Genomic DNA, 20,197 nt, shown 5'->3' with positions numbered 1-20,197 from the left:
TTTCATTTGTATTCTTTATTAACAAAGTTGAAAAGTTTACAGTCTTACAGAGTCTGATCCCTTGGATAAGGCTTCTCAATAGTCTTGGCTATTATGTGCCGAGTGAAGTAACTTCCTCACAAGTATAATTTTTCATGATCAGTGTAACAGAAATCTTCTTAAATTGAACATTATCACTCATATTAGTCAGAAATGGTTGTTCATTTTACTGAATTATATACATTTTTATAGTATAGGTATACCATCATCGGAAGTGAAGCACATTATCAGCTCAACACCAATTTCTATCAGATTGAACTTTTCGTGCCCGAATTAAAGGGTGGAATTTTAACCTAAAATGTGTGTGTTAATGTCTGAACAATCTGTTTGTTGACCCAAATCCATATCCAAGATGCCCGTTTCCACCTTCAACTGAGGGCAAAATGTGAGTGGGCAGCTTGAGCCAGGTTGGAAATTTTAATTTAATGATGAGGCTGTGAGCAACATTGCCATTCAGCTTTTCAATTTTAACCCTCTGGTAGGATTTCTTTAGTGTGAGTAACATGGCAGCTTCACTGAGGCAAGTGCTGGGTGGTGCTGGAGGATCGTTCCATCAAAGCGACCTCCTAGATCCAGGTAGCTATCTGAAAAGCCTCAACGAGCTTTCACTAAACAACTCTGATCCCACCATGAGGCCTCTGATCCACACTCTTCTGACCTACAAATCTAATCCTCACCCTCTCTGACGATTCCGATTTTCTCCTCTACACCTTCTACACCTATCTGGTTCAATCATGCCCTTCAGGGAAGGAAATCTGCCATCCTTATCTGGTCTGGCCTACATGTGACTCCAGACACGCAGCAAAATAGTTGTCTCTTAACCTGCGATGCCCACGTCCCATGAACAAACAAAAAAAGTTGTTGGAGAGGCTTGCGACTGCTTTTTGAAAACGTGAAGCTGTTGAGAAGAATTTGCCAGGTTACACAGGTAGGCATGGCCCCCAGGGGAGAGGGACATACCTGAGCTTGTGGGGCGTCGGTTCCCTTTATCCATGTGGGGTGGGTGTTCCCCTTATCAGTAGGGGAGTGTGTTGCCCGGTGTCTGAGTGGGGGAGGGGGTGGGGGGGGGGGGGGGTGGAGAGATTCCCCTTATCAATGGGAGGCAGGGGGACGTCCCTGGTGCCTGTGGGGTTAGGGGGGAGTTTCCCCTTATCCATGGGGAGGGAGGGTTCCTTGGTGCCTGTGTAGGGGCGTGGGGAGTTTACTCTTATCCATGGTAGGGTGTTTCCCTGGTGCCTGCCGGGTTGGTAGTGAGGGCGGGGGGGGGGGGGGGTGATTTCTCCTTATCCACTTGGGGGGGGGTGGGTTTCCTTGATGCCTGTGTCCTTGGGAGGGGAACGATTTCCTTGTATCTGGGGGTGGGAGCAGATGCACTTTCCTAGCGCAGATTTGGCGTGCTTTAAAAATGGCACCCCAATCGCTGTGGAGCTGGTGTTGACGGATCTATTAGGCCCCACCGTGCCAGCGTGGCCATGAAAACCACACCTCCAGATGTTCTGTGCATAGAGTACCATAATATCTGGAGAGAAGGCTAGGCGCGCATATTTCCACCCATTGCTTTGGATCACTGACCTTTCACCAGAACAGTGAAAATTTGAGATGAATTTGGCTTTAAGCAAGTACAGAGGTAAGCAAAGGATGTGGGGGTGGGCAAGAACAAGAGAGATGGTTTTGTGATAGGGTGGAAGGCAGGGGAGATTAAATGACACCAGACATTACTGCAAGGCAAACCGGGATGGTAATGGGACAACGTGCCTTCTATTTCCTGCAGAAACAAAAGTTGTGTCTGGAGAAGGTGTAATTGAAAATAGCAGAACCAGCTGCTGTCCAAAATAATTAGGCCAGAGGCTATGACCTCTGGAGGCTATGGAAAGGTGTCTTGGGAAGGGGGCTGTTTGGAGGTGTTTGGAGTGTGGATCAAGGTGCCATGGATGGAGCAGGCCTTTTGGAATATGTAAGGGGAGGAAAGAGGAAGGTATATTTGGCGGTAAAAACACACTGGTAGTGGCAGAAATGGTGAAAGACGTGGTGTTGAAATTGTAGGCTGGTCGAGTGGAAGGTGAGAACAGGTAGAACTGGGGATGAGGGGAAGGGGGGAGAGGACTGCGGCAAATAGAAGGGACATTGTCAAATGCCCTGTTGACCATGGTTGAGGGAAAAAGCCATATCAGCAGCACAGGTATCGCAGGTGGCATTGTCAGAACAAATTATTTTTAATTCGTTCACGGGATGTGGCATCACTAGCTGGGTAAGGACGGCAGATTTCCTTCCCTAATGGACATTAGTGAACCAGACGGTAGAGATTTTATGATTCGATGATTGATCGGGCGGCATTTAAAAATGGCGCCCCGATCTCTTCCTGCACTGGCGAGCAGAGCTGGTCAGTGCAAAGAAATGAAAGTAAAAAATGAAAGTGAAATAAAAACAAAGTCCCATTTGATAGTGGGGTTGTTCTCGGCACGGGAGACACCGAGAAACACCTCGCCCAAAACGGGACTCTGTTTTTACCCTGTTAAATCGTGCCCATTGAGTGAGAAGATAAGAGAGGAAAGAATCAGCGATGTACTTGACCATGACCAGTTGTGCCCTCGTCGTTGCAAAATCTGCACAGTTTGAGAACTATTAGTCGTTTGTTTCTCATAAGGTTCAACAGAGTGGCTATTTTGTGAATTTATTATGTGAAGAAAATGAAGTAAGATTGACATGGATAGCAGTGTTGCGTTGCGTTTATCCAATGTTGATTGGTGGTTTTATCAAAAATAAATCAAGGCTATGAAACATTGAAAGCTTGTGCAAATTGATTAGCAACTTGATGTCCATAATTCTAACATCACATTAAAGTGAAAAAAAGCAGCACAGCTTGAAAATGATTAATAAAAGCAAACCGTTTTGTAGCTGAGGAAGTACAACCTTTGCTTCAGAACTGTTAAGCGTTCATTTCAAATCAAAACCTTCTACTGTGTGACAGTGAGCATTTTACTGTGGTTTGCCTGCCCTTTCATGGCAGTGAACCAAGCTGTTCAATTTGATTCATAGATGCTGCATCCAATTAGTGTTTTGCACTTTTGATTCACAATGTTCCTTTCATTAATTAGTTACATAAGAACATAAGAACTAGGAGCAGGAGTAGGCCATCTGGCCCCTCGAGCCTGCTCCACCATTCAATGAGATCATGGCTGATCATTTGTGGACTCAGCTCCACTTTCCGGCCCGAACACCATAACCCTTAATCCCTTTATTCTTCCAAAAAATTTTTTTTTTAAAACTATCTATCTTTATCTATCTATCTTTAGTTACAAGGGAGAAAAGTGTTGGGAAGGTCAAAAAGAACGCATCATATGCCTTTAACAATAAATATTTATTAAATCGGGTTTCAAAAGTCATTCACTTGGCTGTTGGTTCCAAGGAACACATTACTAACAAAATTGGTTCCCTAATTCTAATTTATACATCTTAAAGTGATGGCAAAGTTCAGTGTCAGTGTGAGACATTAAGTAAAGCTTTCATATGACTCATGATTAATATTGGTATCTAGCTTCATTATAATTGCGTTGAAAATAAAGTATGGCTAAGGATATATTTGTAATGCCACAACTTTAACATAATATTTCATCAGATGTTTCAGTTATGGGCTGGGTCCTAATGCCTGCAAACGGTTGTTGCATGGGGTTGCAAAGGTTACAGGTGGAACAGTTGAATTTTTCAGTGAAGGTGAACGACTACAACCAAAGGTGAGTGGCTTATGGTCTTCAATAATATGCACATACATTGGGATAATTTTGACTTTGGGGAATAATGTAAAATGAGCCATTTTGGATTAGTTATTATCTCTTCCGATTTTTGTTATATCATGTTGTCTTCCAAACCAGTACCACTTTCCTCTTCATGCTTTTATCTGCTTTAGACAACTTTCTTCCAATTAATGGGTGTGATTAACCTAACCATTGTGTTGCATGCGGCGCGGATTTGGGAGCACCAATTATATCACGGGAAAGGTGCCCCCACGGTGGCGTGGCCCGCGATCGGGGCCCACCGATCCGCGGGCAGGCCTGTGCCGTGGGGGCACTCTTTCCCTTCCGCCTCCGCCACGGTCGCCACCATAGCGGAGGCAGAAGAGACTCCCTCCACTGTGCATGCGTGGGAAGCTGTCAGCGGCCGCTGACGCTCCCGTGCATGCGCTGCCCGGAGATGTCATTTCCGCGCCAGCTGGCAGGGCACCAAAGGCCTTTTCCGCCAGCTGGCGGGGCGGAAATTCGTCTGGCGCCGACCTAGCCCCTTAAGGTTGGGGCTCGGCCGCCAAAGATGCAGAGCATTCCGCACCTTTGGGGCGGCGCGATGCCCGTCTGATTTGCGCCGTTTTGGGCGCCAGTCGGCGGACATTGCGCCGTTTCCGGAGAATTTCGCGCCAGTTTGCTATCTAACTGGCCGCTCCCGATGGCGACTTCCGGATCACGGCAAATATGGTGAGCATCAATTTCTATCTCATTAGCGAGATTGAAGCCGAATGCAATGGCTTCCTGGGAATTAATCGGCTCCCCAGCGAGAAATCACACGTTCGTCGTTTACTACTCCTTTTTAAAAATGTGAAGCTGGAGCAGTGGCTGCTGAGGTGAATAGCCATTTCTATTTTTGGCCATGCAGCTCAAGGGTACTGGAACTGATGGGGGGAGGGTGTGTCGAGAGCCCAGGAGCCGCTCAGGGGTTTGGGCTTGGTCGGGGGCCAAAGAGTTCTAGGTCAGGGAGGTTACCGCTGGAGGGGGGGGTGGGATTGAGGGGCTTTTCGTCTACGAGGCCTTCAAACCATCTTTAAATAGTGTGGATACCCATAATAAGGTCAACTACAGCTGCCGCCTGTCTGTCCTACCAAACACTTCCAGCACAGAGCCCTGCTCTTGGTTCTATGCTGAAAGTCACTTTAACTCCCTTTGACTGTGAGCAGCCTCTAGCTTCACAGTTGAAGGCTATTGCTAATGAGGAATGGGCCTTGTTAAGTGTGAGAGTACTTCACAGCTGCAGGTTGTGTTTGCTGCGTGCTCCTGCTGCCTGAAAGCTGCTGTTGCCGTTACCTTCCTTTTCTGTAGCCGGAAAGAAGGCCAATTTTTTATAAGGTACCTGGGCCCTGAAATACAGGGCTCAGGGGGACATATGTGTCCGGAAGGAAATCCAGTTTGAAGCAAGAAGACGCTGCGGGAGCTGGTGGGTGACACTGATCCAAATGGGCCACCTGATGATACTATTGAAGAAATGCTTTCGCAGATTGCTGATGCTTTTGTTGCTGGTGTGGTGAGTGCTGCATGTAACTGGCCCATCACCGCGGGTTAAACACGCTGGAAGTCAAGGATGTTGACCTGCACCTTGAATGCCAGTGGAATATGTGCATGCCAGGATTTGGTTCCAATGAGATTGGGCCGTGTGGGAGGGCCTGCACAGCTGCAACTCCTGGACGAAGAATGGCACTGATACGTGGAACAAGTAGCACATTAATGGACAGATAATTTCCACCACAGAATTCTGGACATGATAACACATTCTCAGGCTTATCCACCGTTTCTGTTGAGGAACCTACGAGGGGTGATACCAAGTGGTATAGCTTTGTATTGGTACAAATATGGAATGGTGACATTCCCTTGTTATTTAATGGATAGTGTGATATGCAGAATGTTACGATAATTATTTTCAAATCTTTGTCACTGTTGACCCTTTAATGAACAAAATATTCTCAAGTGGCTCTCGTGGGTACACGTGTCATATCTCAGACAATGATCATCGCATTTCAATCACAATTTGAAGCCTGAACAGTTTGCCTGAACTCGAGAAGTGTCAGCACCATAGAGGCAGCAGCCAACAATCAAATATTCATGAGCTGGGCTTCAGCCCTGGCATCAAACTATATCGACTATGAGCTGGACCAGACCCACCAAGCATTCTCAGCTATCGCCGGGATGCCCCAGGTCCAGGGGGTAATTGGTGGCACGCATATTGCTTTGCACACACTGGGGCATCAAGGAGTGCCCTTCATTACCAGGAAGGGATTCCACCCCCTAAATGTTCACCTCGTATGTGCCTTCGGATCATGCATGTGTGCATGCTTCCCAGGGACAGCTACATCCTGGGACACTCAGAGATCCCCGCTGTCTTCGAGGACCACCTCAGGATGACAGGTTGGGTCTTGAGGGGTAAGGGGTACCCGCTGAGGACCTGGCTGATGACACCAATGCAGAGGTCGGAGACCGAGGCAGAGACCCGATGTAATGAGGCCCATGTTACCACCTGTGCTGTCATTGAGCAATGCGTTGGACTACTCAAAATGCGGTTTCGATGCACTTCAGTACACCCCCAGAGAATCTCCCACTTTGTGGTGTCCTGCACAACCTGGTACAGCAGCATGCTGGAGGAGCATGAGGGTCATGTGCCCTTGTCTGAGGAGGTGGATGGGGGTGGGGGGGAGCATGGGGGAGTGGAAGACAACAGGGCCTGGGGGTGCAGGCAGGCCCACTGAGAAGATTAACATGACAAAGGCTTCACATGCATCCAGTATGACATGTTTCAGTTGTGAACATTTGACATTTCCATTCCCCTAGCTACAGATAGTGTCCTCCCACTCCCCCAGTGCCCACTCAGTGATCCTCTCTCTTGATCTTTCATGGTCTAGTGGTACAACTAGGTGTGCCCCAGGATACACATCAAAGGTGAAGGCTGCCTGCTGCTTCCTGCACCTTGTGTTCTTCGATGACCTTAGCAGACGTCATCTGGAGGGTTTAGAGCTGGGCCCTGGCTGACTTACCAGTGTCACTGGCAACGCCGTGCCACTCTCTACTACCCACTTCCCTTGAGATGCACTGGTATCTGAAGGGGGGGATTCGGAAAAACTGGAGACCACCATCATTTCCTTGGGTGTCAGGCCCCAGGTTGGCCTCCAGCGCTTCCTCCTCCCCGATGGAGCCCGTAAGGCCCTGGGGTTCTCCATGCAATAGATGAGCAGCTGGAGTGAGCCAGAGGCATCTGCACAATCTAGCTTTGCCAGTCCTGGCAGCTCCTCGTTGTCAATGGTGTCAACGTCCTCAGCGATGCTTGTCAGTGATTGAGCATGTTCCATAGTGCCTCGGCAATGTCCACCTGCGCCTACGATATGTTCTTCATTGACTGGGACATGTCAGCCATGGTCATCACAGACTGAGCCATGCCTTGGGCACCACCACTCAAGACCCTGATGTCCTTCTCCAGGCCTTCCACTGCGGTCGCCACTCTAGCAGTGTTGCCAATGTGCCACGCATTATTTTCTCCTGTGCCTGTACCCGATGGGACTCCTCCAATCAGCTATGCACTCACTGGAATGTCGCTGGCATCCCCTCCTGAATCTCATGGCTGTGTTCTCTCATCTGCATCAGCTCTGGGATAACCTTGTCCAGGGGCTCGGAATCGGATTGGGACTCAGCTGAGTCCTGGGATCCAGCAGAACTCGCAACTGCTGACTCCCTTGGATTTTCCTGCCTCCACCTGATGTCTTTCAGTAACTGTGTGGTGTTCATCAGGTTGTGTCCCAGAAGCCTGTCCGCTAATGTCACCCACTGAGGAGTTTATCTGCACTGGTGGAAGGTGAGGATGAAAGCTGACGCGTTGCTGGCAGTCTCTTCGGAGCTCTCCTCTGAGGTGGTCTCTTGGGTGGCAGGTGGGAGAACGACTTTGGATGGCCCGGCCCCATCAGATGGACATGTGGTCAGAGAGAGGGAAGGATCGTTTTGTCTGACATGAACAACTCACTTGAGACAGGTCATCTGGGTGAAGGGACAGTGGATCATCACCTCTGTGGTGCAGGCCAACCTCCCTGTCAGTGACTGCTCTCTCCTCGGTCAATCCTGAGATTCACAGGGCCCGTTCCTCATAGGGGTGAGCATTTGAATCTCCGGTACTCCACCCCCGTCTTGGCCCTTTTCTGCTTATTGTAGACTATCTTCTCCTGCAGGGACAAAGAGAGGGCGTTGTGAGATGCACGCTTTATAGAATCATAAAATTCCTACAGTGCAGAAGGAAGTCATTTGGCCCATCAAGTCACCACCGACCCTCGGAAAGGGCTACGCTCAATTCCCCACCCTATCACTGTAACCCCAGCTAGGGGCAATTTAGCATAGCAAATCCACCTAACCTGCACATCTTTGGACTGTGGGAGGAAACCGTAGCACCCGGAGGAAATCCACAGTCACCCGAGGTCAGAATTGAACCGTGTCTCTGGCACTGTGAGGCAGCAGTTCTAACCACTGTGCCACTATGCCACCACTGTGTCGGGGGGTCTATAGCAGGTCGCATGTGCGGGCACCGCACCTGGACATGAAGAGGTTGAGCCGGTGGGTGCCATTGGGTTCTGAGGAACAAGCATGAAGATTGGAGGTGTCAGCCAGTGATTTGGGGCAGCGTGGGGAGTGGAGAATTTGATGGGTGGCAGGCGGAACTGATGCCAGGAGAGAGGTGGTAACGTATCTTTCCAGCTCGGTGGAGGCTGGTGGTCTTCTTCCAACATTGTGTGGCAGTCTTCCTGGCCATGCTACCCCCACTGACAGCTGCTTCCACTGCCTCCCTGGCGGTATTGGTGACCCTGCTGCTGGTTTTCTTGCATCAACGCCGTCGAGAAGCCTGGCCAGGTTGGCATCCCCAAAGCGAGGAGCAGGTCTGCAGGCTGCCATGCTTGTGTGTTGACTGGGAGTGAGTGGTCAGGGAGCGTATAAAAGTAGCTCTCCCTTGTTAACGACGAGATTTTGAGGCATGAGTCTGGCGAATCAGACAGCGAGGCAGCCAGTAATGGCACTAAGTGCCATTAAACACGGGCCGCGATCTCACCAACGCAGCCATCGAGAAACACCCCACCAATCGCACCAAAAGTGACACTTAGAAATGTTTCCATTAAATTGCGCCCAACAAGTCTTTTGCCTCCAAAGAAATAAGTCACGTACAATAATCCTTCTGAGTATCCAGGCTATTGCAATGATATTTGAATTTAAAACTAAAATATCAAATAGGTGACTTTTATTTTGTTATCGATCGAGTACAGGGTGGCACTGCTGGGCTCCTAAGTGTATTCAGAAATTTTTCATAAATGATAAGTGAATTGAAGATAATGAATCAGAAAATAATAATGTAATCCATCCTGTCCTCAGGTAAGGTTCCATTTTCTTTAAAACCCAACCTTGGACTGTCAACTGTGCTAGTTTATTATTCATTCAAAGAACAGAGTATGTGTAGTTATTTGTAATATATTCTAGCAGCATTTGAAGAATTAATTGAAGAAATGTTCAGTCATGCAGTTAGGCACTTAACGTTTAGCAACTGATAGTCCTTCAACAAGATGGTTCCAGTTTGTTTCTAAATTATAATTGCAACAAAACTAATCACAATCATTAAACTCTTAGGCTTATTTTTGACTTTCCAGTGGTCAGTGCTATTATTTTGTTCTTTCACGATGCCCTCAAAACTATATATGCATTGTTGGGAAAAGGGAGAAATTGTTATGACTCTTATTTAAATGTATCTGCTTTTAAATCATGGGTCTGAGCACAGGGGGCGCGATTCCCCGCTCCCTTGCCGGTTGGGAGAATCGCCTGGGTCGCCAAATTTTCCCGCGACGTCGGTCCGACGCCCTCCTGCGATTCTCCCAAGCGGCGAGAACGGCCCCGTCGAGTTCCGCGCGGCACATGGAGAATCGCCATTTTGGGTGTCTCGGGCCCAGGTGGACCGAGCGGCCAGCCCAAAACGGCGGGTTCCCCCTGGCGCCGTCCACACCTGGTCGCTGCCGGCGGGAACAGCGCGGAAACGCTGGGGGCGGCGGCCTGCGGGGTGGGGAGGGAGGATCCTGCACCGGGGGGGGGGGGGGGGGGGCCTCAAATGGGGTGTGGCCCGCGATCGGTGCCCACCGATCGTCGGGCCGTCCTCTCTGAAGGAGGACCTCCTTTCTTCCGCAGCCCCGCAAGATCCGTCTGACATCTTCTTGCGGGGCAGACTCGGAGAGGACGGCAACCACGCATGCGCGGGTGACGCCAGTTATGCGGCGCCGGCCGCGTCATGTATGTGGCGCCGCCCGCGGCTCCAAGGCCTGGCGCACGTAAATGACGCGGCGCCGCTCCGAGCCCATTATCGGGCCCTGAATCGGTCGGGATAGGGGCCGTTTCGCGCCGTCGTGAACCTCGATGACAGTCACAACGACGCGAACACTCTTCCTCCATCTCGGAGAATCCCGCCCATTATCTTTTGTACAATAATTGGTTACACTCAACCCCAATAAAGCCAATTCTCCATGGACAGAAATCCTGATGTACTTAAGTTGACTGTCTTCTGGTAGACACTGTGGGTTAGGTCAAGTGCCCACAGTATATCAGTAAAGATTTTGGACAGGTATGGTTGAATATTAATGCTGTCATTCTTTTGTCAATTAGTTAATTAAATCCTTAAAGAAAGCAATTGAGCCTGCTCTGAGTGACATCACCATCGAATGGTATCTCCCAGATACTTTGGAAGTTCTCCTTTCTCCAAGTGAAATTGGACCTATGTACCCAGGGGACCATCTAAATGGTTATGGTGTCATTTATGACCTTTCTGGATTTCAAAAGAAGAACACTGTAAGTCAAGTCTACGTTAAGTATAAATCTTCTCATATTATTGAGGGCAGTGGGACACTAAGACATTGAAAAGTCACCCAGCGGGCTTGGGAAGTGAAGAGGAAGGGGAATTATGTTCAATAGCAAAATGGAAGTCAAGGCAAAACCAACTGTTGTTTATGTGGGAGGAGCCAAGAAAGGGGAAATATAACTAGCGAAGGATATTGCAGTGAATGGAAAATTCATGGATACATGGGTATAAATTTCTCATGCACCCCATCACAGGTTTAGTGGTGGATGTGGAGGTTAGAATTCAGCAGGAGATCCAAAAATTAGTTTCACACTGATGTTAAATGATAGGATTTTCCACTACCACCCATCATGGCAGGTGTAAAACTGATTCGCATCCAGATAATGGGGTACAGACGAAGGCCTGACTGGAAACGCCTCCCCCTCCTATGCCCGATCGTCCACGACGCTTATCAGGAAATCATGTCGGTCCAGAACACATCTGGACCAACATGGGCGTAGAAGTCTGGACTTACCTTAAGAAGGCATTGGCCAGCTTGTGGAGATGCGGGATAAGTTGGAGGCTGACAACAACCGAACCCTGGAATACAACTGCAGCAGTGGATGAGTGGAGCATCAATTACGTGGATCTTCACCACGCAGCAGCACCCGGGAGGTGGTTGTTGCTGGTGCAGCAACTTCACTCAGGAATCGGACTTTCATCCAGGGACTTTCTCAGGAATCATACCTTCATCCAGGGACTTCACCCAGGAATCATACCTTCATCCTGGGACTTTCCCAGGAATCAGACCTTCATCCTGGGACTTCACCCAGGAATCATACCTTCATCCAGGGACTTCACCCAGGAATCATACCTTCATCCTGGGACTTTCCCAGGAATCAGACCTTCATCCAGGGACTTTCCCAGGAATCATACCTTCACCAGGGACTTTCCCAGGAATTAGACCTTCATCCAGGGACTTTCCCAGGAATCATACCTTCACCAGGGACTTTCCCAGGAATCAGACCTTAATCCTGGGACTTTCCCAGGAATCAGACCTTAATCCTGGGATTTTCCCAGGAATCAGACCTTCATCCAGGGACTTCACCCAGGAATCATACCTTCATCCTGGGACTTTCCCAGGAATCAGACCTTCATCCAGGGACTTTCCCAGGAATCATACCTTCACCAGGGACATTCCCAGGAATCAGACCTTAATCCAAGGACTTTCCCAGGAATCAGACCTTCATCCAGGGACTTTCCCAGGAATCAGACCTTCATCCAGGGACTTCACACAGGAATCATATCTTCATCCAGGGACTTCACCCAGGAATCATACCTTCATCCAGGGACTTCACCCAGGAATCATACCTTCATCCAGGGACTTCACCCAGGAATCAGACCTTCATCCAGGGACTTTCCCAGGAATCAGACCTTCATCCTGGGACTTCACCCAAGAATCATACCTTCATCCAGGGACTTCACCCAGGAATCATACCTTCATCCTGGGACTTTCCGAGGAATCATACCTTCATCCAGGGACTTCACCCAGGAATCATACCTTCATCCTGGGACTTTCCCAGGAATCAGACCTTCATCCTGGGACTTCACCCAGGAATCATACCTTCATCCAGGGACTTCACCCAGGAATCATACCTTCATCCTGGGACTTTCCCAGGAATAAGACCTTCATCCAGGGACTTGGTCGAGGGATTAGACCCTCATCCAGGGATGTGTTCCAGAAATTGGATCCTCCAGCTATAGGTTGAAGGCTGTAGGAGGTACCTGCAGACGAGGGTTTGTTGGGGCGTGTGGGAAGGAAACAAGTGTAGAGAAAGACTGAAGAGGTTGGGCAGCAGTTCAGGCCTGGATGCAGGGTGCTGGAGCTTTGGGGTGCAGGGGAAAGAGGGAATCAAGATGGGCTTTTCAGTGCGTCAGCTGGTATGGAGTGGGTGGGTGGGAAGGGCTGTGCTTGGTTGTGGCAGCGGTGTGCTTGTACAGGTCTGAGAGTGCATTGGGGCAGGAGGTCATAGAGATCTTAAGCACAGAAAGGCTCTTTGGCCCATTGTGTCTGCGCCGTGTCGAGGTGCGAAGGGACATATAGGTAGTATAGAAGTGTGATGGGGTTCACAAGATGGAGTTGGTGGAGTCAATGGTGGGCTCCTGGGGTGTAAATTGAGGGTATCTGTGGTAGGAAAGCATGCGTAAGGGTTACAAGCCGAAAATTAAATTGCAACAATGTCACATGAAAGGGCTCCAAGACCTGTGGGAATGCAGAGATGGACACAGATTCAGGAAGGGGGGTGGGGAGGCTCCCATGAGCCTCATGCAGTACAAACACCCCCCACTGAGGGGCAGCGGCCCCTTAGTGGACTCGTTAATTCCACAGGCTAAAACCTGACCCAGGGAGGAGCCGGGGTTCCAGAATAGTCCCGGCTCGGACTTGGACTGTTGCTTGTTTATAATTTTCCTGAACCAATGGTAAAAAAATAAACCATTTTTGACTCTCTTTTCCGGACTTCTCCTTGACTACCATAGGTACCGTGGAAATTTCCATTGAGTTTTTTTTAAGTACACATTCTTCTGCGTTAGTTACTAGTTCACAAGATGGGGTGCTTATAGGGTTGTTAATCTCTGGAAGCAAAACATTCAAACCAGTCTAAAGGGGCATGAAAAGCTGCTTTTTCACATGGAACAGAACATTAGGATAGCACCACAGATTAGTCTTAACTGTTACCAGTTTATAATTTTGTCAATAAGAAACTCTATATGCATATTAGGCAGTTTGTGACAGTATTTGAGGATCAGCTTCACTTGTTGATTCAAAATGCATGTTTCCGTAGGAAGTTGATTTTATTTTACTGTTTCAGTAGAAATGCCAATACCAAAAGGAGTAGGGCATGATAGGAAGATAAATACTACTAGTTGTGTGTGTATGTGTGTACATCTATAACATTTAATATTGAAAAATTCTAATTGAAATGCTTGAGCATATTGTTTCTGTTGTAGGGGAAGCAGCAAATCTCTAAAACTGCGTTAAAAGGGTCAACCAACTCAGTATTCCAGGCTCAAGATGACTCTTCTCCATTAGTTTTGACTGATGGAAACAAGCCACAATTCCCTGTTGAAAAGAATGAACTTGAGCAGGCTGTAAAGGAGATTTCCCGTGTGATTTCAATAGAATTTTCAGGTGCTAATGCTGACGAGAATGAACAATGTAAGGGTAAGGCATACGGACATCAAACTATTTTTTCACCCAAGTGTATTCTCCCATTTTCTTTCTCTTGTCCGACCTTCCTGTAAAAGCTTCTCAACTTCATGCTGTTTCTTGAAATGAAAGGATAATGGTCTGGGCTATTTCTTAAACCTTCACCACTGGCGCTTTGTTATCCAAAGACGTACAAGTAACAGGGGAAGCTGGCTGTCGATCCCCTAAGAAGGAGGAGATCAACCAGTTGAGAGCCTTTGCTTTGAATATTTTGGATTCATACATACGATTAAAATCTATTCATTACTTGAGCAGTGAAATATTTGTAGCAGTGTTTCAGTTATAAGTAGGTGTAACATTACTGTGAGCACTAAAGATGTACTTGAACGGGGTGGCAGGGTGGTGTAGTGGTTTGCACTGCTGCCTCAGAGCGCCGAGGACCCGGGTTCAATCCAGACCCAGGTCACCATCCGTGTTGAGTTTGTACATTCTCCCCGTGTCTGCGAGAGAGTCTCACCGCCACAACCCAAAGATGTGAAGGGTAGATGGACTGGCCACGCTGAATTTCCCCTTAATTGGAAAAATAAATAATTGGATACTCTAAATTTAAAAAAAAGATGTACTTGAATCATGCCAATGACATTTTAATTTTCTATGTCAGACTGGGTGTCTGACATTCATGGAAACCATTGCTATGTTTAAGCCTTTGAACCAGGTTCCTGAGGAATCTATGCATGTAGGCCATTTGTTTGAACAATGCACTGCATACTTTCTCTTCCTAGGGATAAAAAGCTACTTTCCAAAGTAGCACTTAAGTCCAATGACCTTAGTTAAGGGTTTGGTACCATCAGTGTGTGCAGTTTTCCAATACAGCATCCTATTGTTTGTCTAACCACAATCATCCTATCTGGGTGCAGGGTTATCTGGAGCCAAGGGGAAGAATTATCCCCTGTGTTAGGTCCACTACTCTAGGCTTCATTATTAAGCTAGATTTAGCTGGCCCATCATCAACATCATCCTGCAAAGCACAAATAAACTGTCGGTCTGCCTAGTTCAGGTATTAGTGCCAGCTGCTGCTAAGAACATAAGAACTAGGAGCAGGAGTAGGCCATCTGGCCCCTCGAGCCTGCTCCACCATTCAACGAGATCATGGCTGATCTTTTGTGGACTCAGCTCCACTTTCCGGCCCGAACGCCATAACCCTTAATTCCTTTATTCTTCAAAAAACTATCTATCTTTATCTTAAAAACATTTATTGAAGGAGCCTCTACTGCATCACTGGGCAAGGAATTCCATAGATTAACAACCCTTTGGGTGAAGAAGTTCCTCCTAAACTCAGTCCTAAATCTACTTCCCCTTATTTTGAGGCTATGCCCCCTAGTTCTGCTTTCACCCCCCAGTGGAAACAACCTGCCCGCATCTATCCTATCTATTCCCTTCATAATCTTATATGTTTCTATAAGATCCCCCCTCATCCTTCTAAATTCCAACGAGTACAGTCCCAGTCTACTCAACCTCTCCTCGTAATCCAACCCCTTCAGCTCTGGGATTAACCTAGTGAATCTCCTCTGCACACCCTCCAGTGCCAGTACATCCTTTCTCAAATAAGGAGACTAAAACTGAACACAATACTCCAGGTGTGGCCTCACTAACACCTTATACAATTGCAGCATAACCTCCCTAATCTTAAACTCCATCCCTCTAGCAATGAAGGACAAAATTCCATTTGCCTTCTTAATCATCTGTTGCACCTGTAAACCAACTTTTTGCGACTCATGCACTAGCACACCTAGGTCTCTCTGCACAGCAGCATGTTTTAATATTTTATCATTTAAATAATAATCCCTTTTGCTGTTATTCCTACCAAAATGGATAACCTCACATTTGCCAACATTGTATTCCATCTGCCAGACCCTAGCCCATTCACTTAGCCTATCCAAATCCCTCTGCAGACTTCCAGTACCCTTTGCCCTTTTTGCTTTACCACTTATCTTAGTGTCGTCTGCAAACTTGGACACATTGCCCTTGGTCCCCAACTCCAAATCATCTATGTAAATTGTGAACAGTTGTGGGCCCAACACTGATCCCTGAAGGACACCACTAGCTACTGATTGCCAACCAGAGAAACACCCATTAATCCCCACTCTTTGCTTTCTATTAATTAACCAATCCTCGATCCATGCTACTACTTTCCCCTTAATGCCATGCATCTTTATCTTATGCAGCAGCCTTTTGTGTGGCACCTTGTCAAAGGCTTTCTGGAAATCCAGATATACCACATCCATTGGCTCCCCGTTATCTACCACATTGTTAATGATCTCAAAAAATTCCACTAAATTAGTTAGGCATGACCTGCCCTTTCTGAACCCATGCTGCGTCTGCCCAATGGGACAATTTCCATCCAGATGCCTCGCTATTTCTTCCTTGATGATAGATTCCAGCATCTTCCCTACTACCGAAGTTAAGCTCACTGGCCTATAATTACCCGCTTTCTGCCTACCTCCTTTTTTAAACAGTGGTGTCACGTTTGCTAATTTCCAATCCGCCGGGACCACCCCAGAGTCTTGTGAATTTTGGTAAATTATCACTAGTGCATTTGCAATTTCCCTAGCCATCTCTTTTAGCACTCTGGGATGCATTCCATCAGGTCCAGGAGACTTGTCTACCTTTAGCCCCATTAGCTTGCCCATCACTACCTCCTTGGTGATAACAATCTTCTCAAGGTCCTCACCTGTCATAGCCTCATTTCCATCAGTGACTGGCATGTTATTTGTGTCTTCCACTGTGAAGACCGACCCAAAAAACCTGTTCAGTTCCTCAGCCATTTCCTCATCTCCCATTATTGAATCTCCCTTCTCATCCTCTGAAGGACCAATATTTACCTTAGCCACTCTTTTTTGTTTTATATATTTGTAGAAACTTTTACTATCTGTTTTTATATTCTGAGCAAGTTTACTCTCATAATCTATCTTACTCTTCTTTATAGCTTTTTTAGTAGCTTTCTGTTGCCCCCTAAAGATGTCCCAGTCCTCTAGGCTCCCACTGATCTTTGCTACTTTGTATGTTTTTTCCTTCAATTTGATACTCTCCCTTATTTCCTTAGATATCCACGGTCGATTTTCCCTCTTTTTACCGTCCTTCCTTTTTGTTGGTATAAACCTTTGCTGAGCACTGTGAAAAATCACTTGGAAGATTCTCCACTGTTCCTCAACTGTTTCACCATAAAGTTTTTGCTCCCAGTCTACCTTAGCTAGTTCTTCTCTCATCCCATTGTAATCACCTTTGTTTAAGCACAAAACACTGGTGCTTGATTTTACCTTCTCATCCTCCATCTGTATTTTAAATTCCACCATATTGTGATCGCTCCTTCCAAGAGGATCCTTAACTATGAGATCATTAATCAATCCTGTCTCATTACACAGGACCAGATCTAGGACCGCTTGTTCCCATGTAGGTTCCATTACATACTGTTCTAGAAAACTATCGCGGATACATTCTATAAACTCCTCCTCAAGGCTGCCTTGACCGACCTGGTTAAACCAATCAATATGTAGATTAAAATCCCCCATGATAACTGCTGTACCATTTCTACATGCATCAGTTATTTCTATGTTTATTGCCTGCCCCACCATAATGTTACTATTTGGTGGCCTATAGACTACTCCTATCAGTGACTTTTTCGCCTTACTATTCCTGATTTCCACCCAAATGGATTCAACCTTATCCTCCATAGCACCGATGTCATCCCTTACTGTTGCTCGGATGTCATCCTTAAATAACAGAGCTACACCACCTCCCTTACCATCTACTCTATCCTTCCGAATAGTTTGATACCCTCGGATATTTAACTCCCAGTCGTGACCATCCTTTAACCATGTTTCAGTAATGGCCACTAAATCATAGTCATTCACGATGATTTGCGCCATCAACTCATTTACCTTATTCCGAATACTACGAGCATTCAGGTAAAGTACACTTATGTTGGCTTTTTTACCTCTGTTCTGAATCTTAACACCTCGATCAGTAACCTCTCCTAAGTTATATTTCCTCTTAACCTTTCTCCTAATTTTCCTTGTCGTTGAACCCATATCTTCATGTAACAACCTGCCGCGTCGCTTACCATTAATGTTTTCACTTCCCGTTTTATTCCTTTTAGTATTCCTGGTCCTATTCACTGAGCTCCCCTCAGTCACTGTACCTTGTACTGTCGCCCTTTTTGATTTTTGACTATGGCTTCTCTGCCTTACACTTTCCCCCTTACTGCCTTTTGTTTCTGTCCCTGTTTTACTACCTTCGAACTTCCTGCATCGGTTCCCATCCCCCTGGGGATCGACTTAGTTCTGAACTTCCATCACCAGGAATGATAGTCACTAGATGCAATTTTGTTTGTTTCCCAACTCTAGTGCTGGTTGACATCAATGCAAAACAGAAAAATATGCAGGTCCACTTTCTATATTTCCAAATGAAAAATCACACCCAACATAAAGGAAATATTTAACTTAAACAAGTAATTGTCATTGTCTAAAAAAACAGTTTTATAATAAACTATGGACATTTTCACAATGGTGAGAGGGACATTATTCTTTTACTTTTATGTATACTCATTTTTTGAATTTCAGATTCAGACTTGAATGACTTACGGAAGCGTATCTCTCATTCCTCGTATATCCAGGAACAATATAAGTTGACACATTGTTCCACCTGCAGTGAAAGAGGAATTGGGATCCAAAACACATCCACCCGTGCCTCAAACAGCAGTGATTCGACAGAACCTCAGGATATTGATAGGGAAATAACATCGCTCCCACATGATTTGGAAAAGATTGCACATTACGAACAGAAAGGTTTGCTACACTGGGAATCACCAAAAAAGGCCACGTCTAATTTTGAATTAGTCAATGATAAAGTAAGTAAATGGCCTGGTCTATGGATTACTATTATTATATGAAGGAAATGGTCTAAAGAACCCAGCCACTGGTGCAGGCAAGCCAGTATGGATCGGTGCTGATCCCCAGCCTGGATAAACAGGGAGGGTTAGCGGCAGAAAGGGCATCCAGCTGTAATAACACCCACCAAATCCAAAAATGGTGGTTGATTTGAAGGTGATAAACCAGCATTGGAGTGACCCTATGTAGCATGGGAAAAGCAGAAAGAGGAACCAACCAACCTGATGCACTGCAGAAATTCACGAAGGCTCTTTAGACAGCGCCTCCAAACCCATGGCTGCTACCATCTACAAGGGCAGGGGTAGCAGACACATGGGAATATCACCACCTGAAGTTCTCCTCCAAGCCACTTTCCATTCCGACTTGGAAATATATCGCCGATCCTTCACTGTCACTGGGTCAAAATCTTGGAACTCCATCCTTAACAGCACTGTGGGTGTACAGACAACAAATGGACTGCAGTGGTTCAAGAAGGCAGCTCACCACTTTTTAAAGGACAATTAGGAATGGACAGTGGACTCGCCAGCGACACTTGGATCCCATGAATGAATAGAAAAAAGATGTTTTTTTATGACAAGCAATGCTAGTTTCATTACTGAGATTAGCTTTATATTAGCTTTATATTCAGATTAACTGAATTCAAATTCCACCAGCTGCCAAGGTGTTTTTTTTTAATTTAGAGGACCCAATTATGTTTTTTCCAATTTAGGGGCAATTTAGCGTGGCCAATCCACCTATCCTGCACATCTTTGGGTTGTAGGGGTGAAACCCACGCAGACACGGGGAGAATGTGCAAACACCACACGGACAGTGGCCCAGAGTCGGGATTTGAACCTGGGTCCTCAGCGCCGTAGTCCCAGTGCTAACCACTGCTCCATGTGCCGCTCTCCCCAAGGTTGGATTTTAACCCATATCTCTAGAGAATTTGTCTAGGTCTCTGGATTACCAGACCATTACCACAACGGCACTATCTCCCCTTCAAAGGCACACACCATCCTGACTGAGAACCTTGTTGCCATTCCTTCATTCTCACTGGGTCAAAATCCTGAAACTTCCTTCCTAACAGCACTGTGGGAGTAGCGACACCATATGACCTGCAGCAGTTTATGATGACAGCTCACCACCACCTTCTCAAGGGCAGTTAGGGATAAACAATAAATACTGGCCTAGTCAGTGAAGCCCACATAATGTTAAAGGCTTAATAAAAGTAACAATGAAATTGCTTTGTTAAATTAACACGTTTTTATTTATTTATTTTTCAAAAACAAATCTCCCGTTCAGGGGCAATTTAGTGTGGCCACTCCACTTACCCTGCATATCTTTGGGTTGTGGGGGTGAGACACGGGAAGAATGTGCAAACTCAACACAAACAGTGACCCAGGGCTGGGATCGACCCTGGGTCCTCGGCGCC

General features: G+C 46.6%; 1 protein-coding gene across 5 annotated transcripts in view; it reads left to right on the top strand.

Moving 5' to 3' along the window:
• Window positions 1-20,197, top strand: part of vwa5b2 (von Willebrand factor A domain containing 5B2) — a 235,914-nt gene that overhangs the window by 147,754 nt on the left and 67,963 nt on the right. For 4 of the 5 annotated variants that reach the window (XM_072474096.1, XM_072474098.1, XM_072474095.1 and 1 more), the window contains 4 exons: window positions 3,656-3,770; window positions 10,461-10,643; window positions 13,642-13,855; window positions 18,460-18,746. In XM_072474096.1, coding sequence (XP_072330197.1) covers window positions 3,656-3,770; window positions 10,461-10,643; window positions 13,642-13,855; window positions 18,460-18,746 — 799 coding nt within the window. The remainder of the gene's footprint in view (window positions 1-3,655; window positions 3,771-10,460; window positions 10,644-13,641; window positions 13,856-18,459; window positions 18,747-20,197) is intronic. The other variant, XM_072474099.1, reaches the window with a different exon arrangement.

This window comes from Scyliorhinus torazame, chromosome 14 (assembly GCF_047496885.1).
Source record: "Scyliorhinus torazame isolate Kashiwa2021f chromosome 14, sScyTor2.1, whole genome shotgun sequence".
Taxonomy (NCBI): domain Eukaryota; kingdom Metazoa; phylum Chordata; class Chondrichthyes; order Carcharhiniformes; family Scyliorhinidae; genus Scyliorhinus; species Scyliorhinus torazame.
The sequence above is the reverse complement of the archived record's forward strand: the minus strand, read 5'-3'. Positions and strand labels throughout refer to the sequence as shown.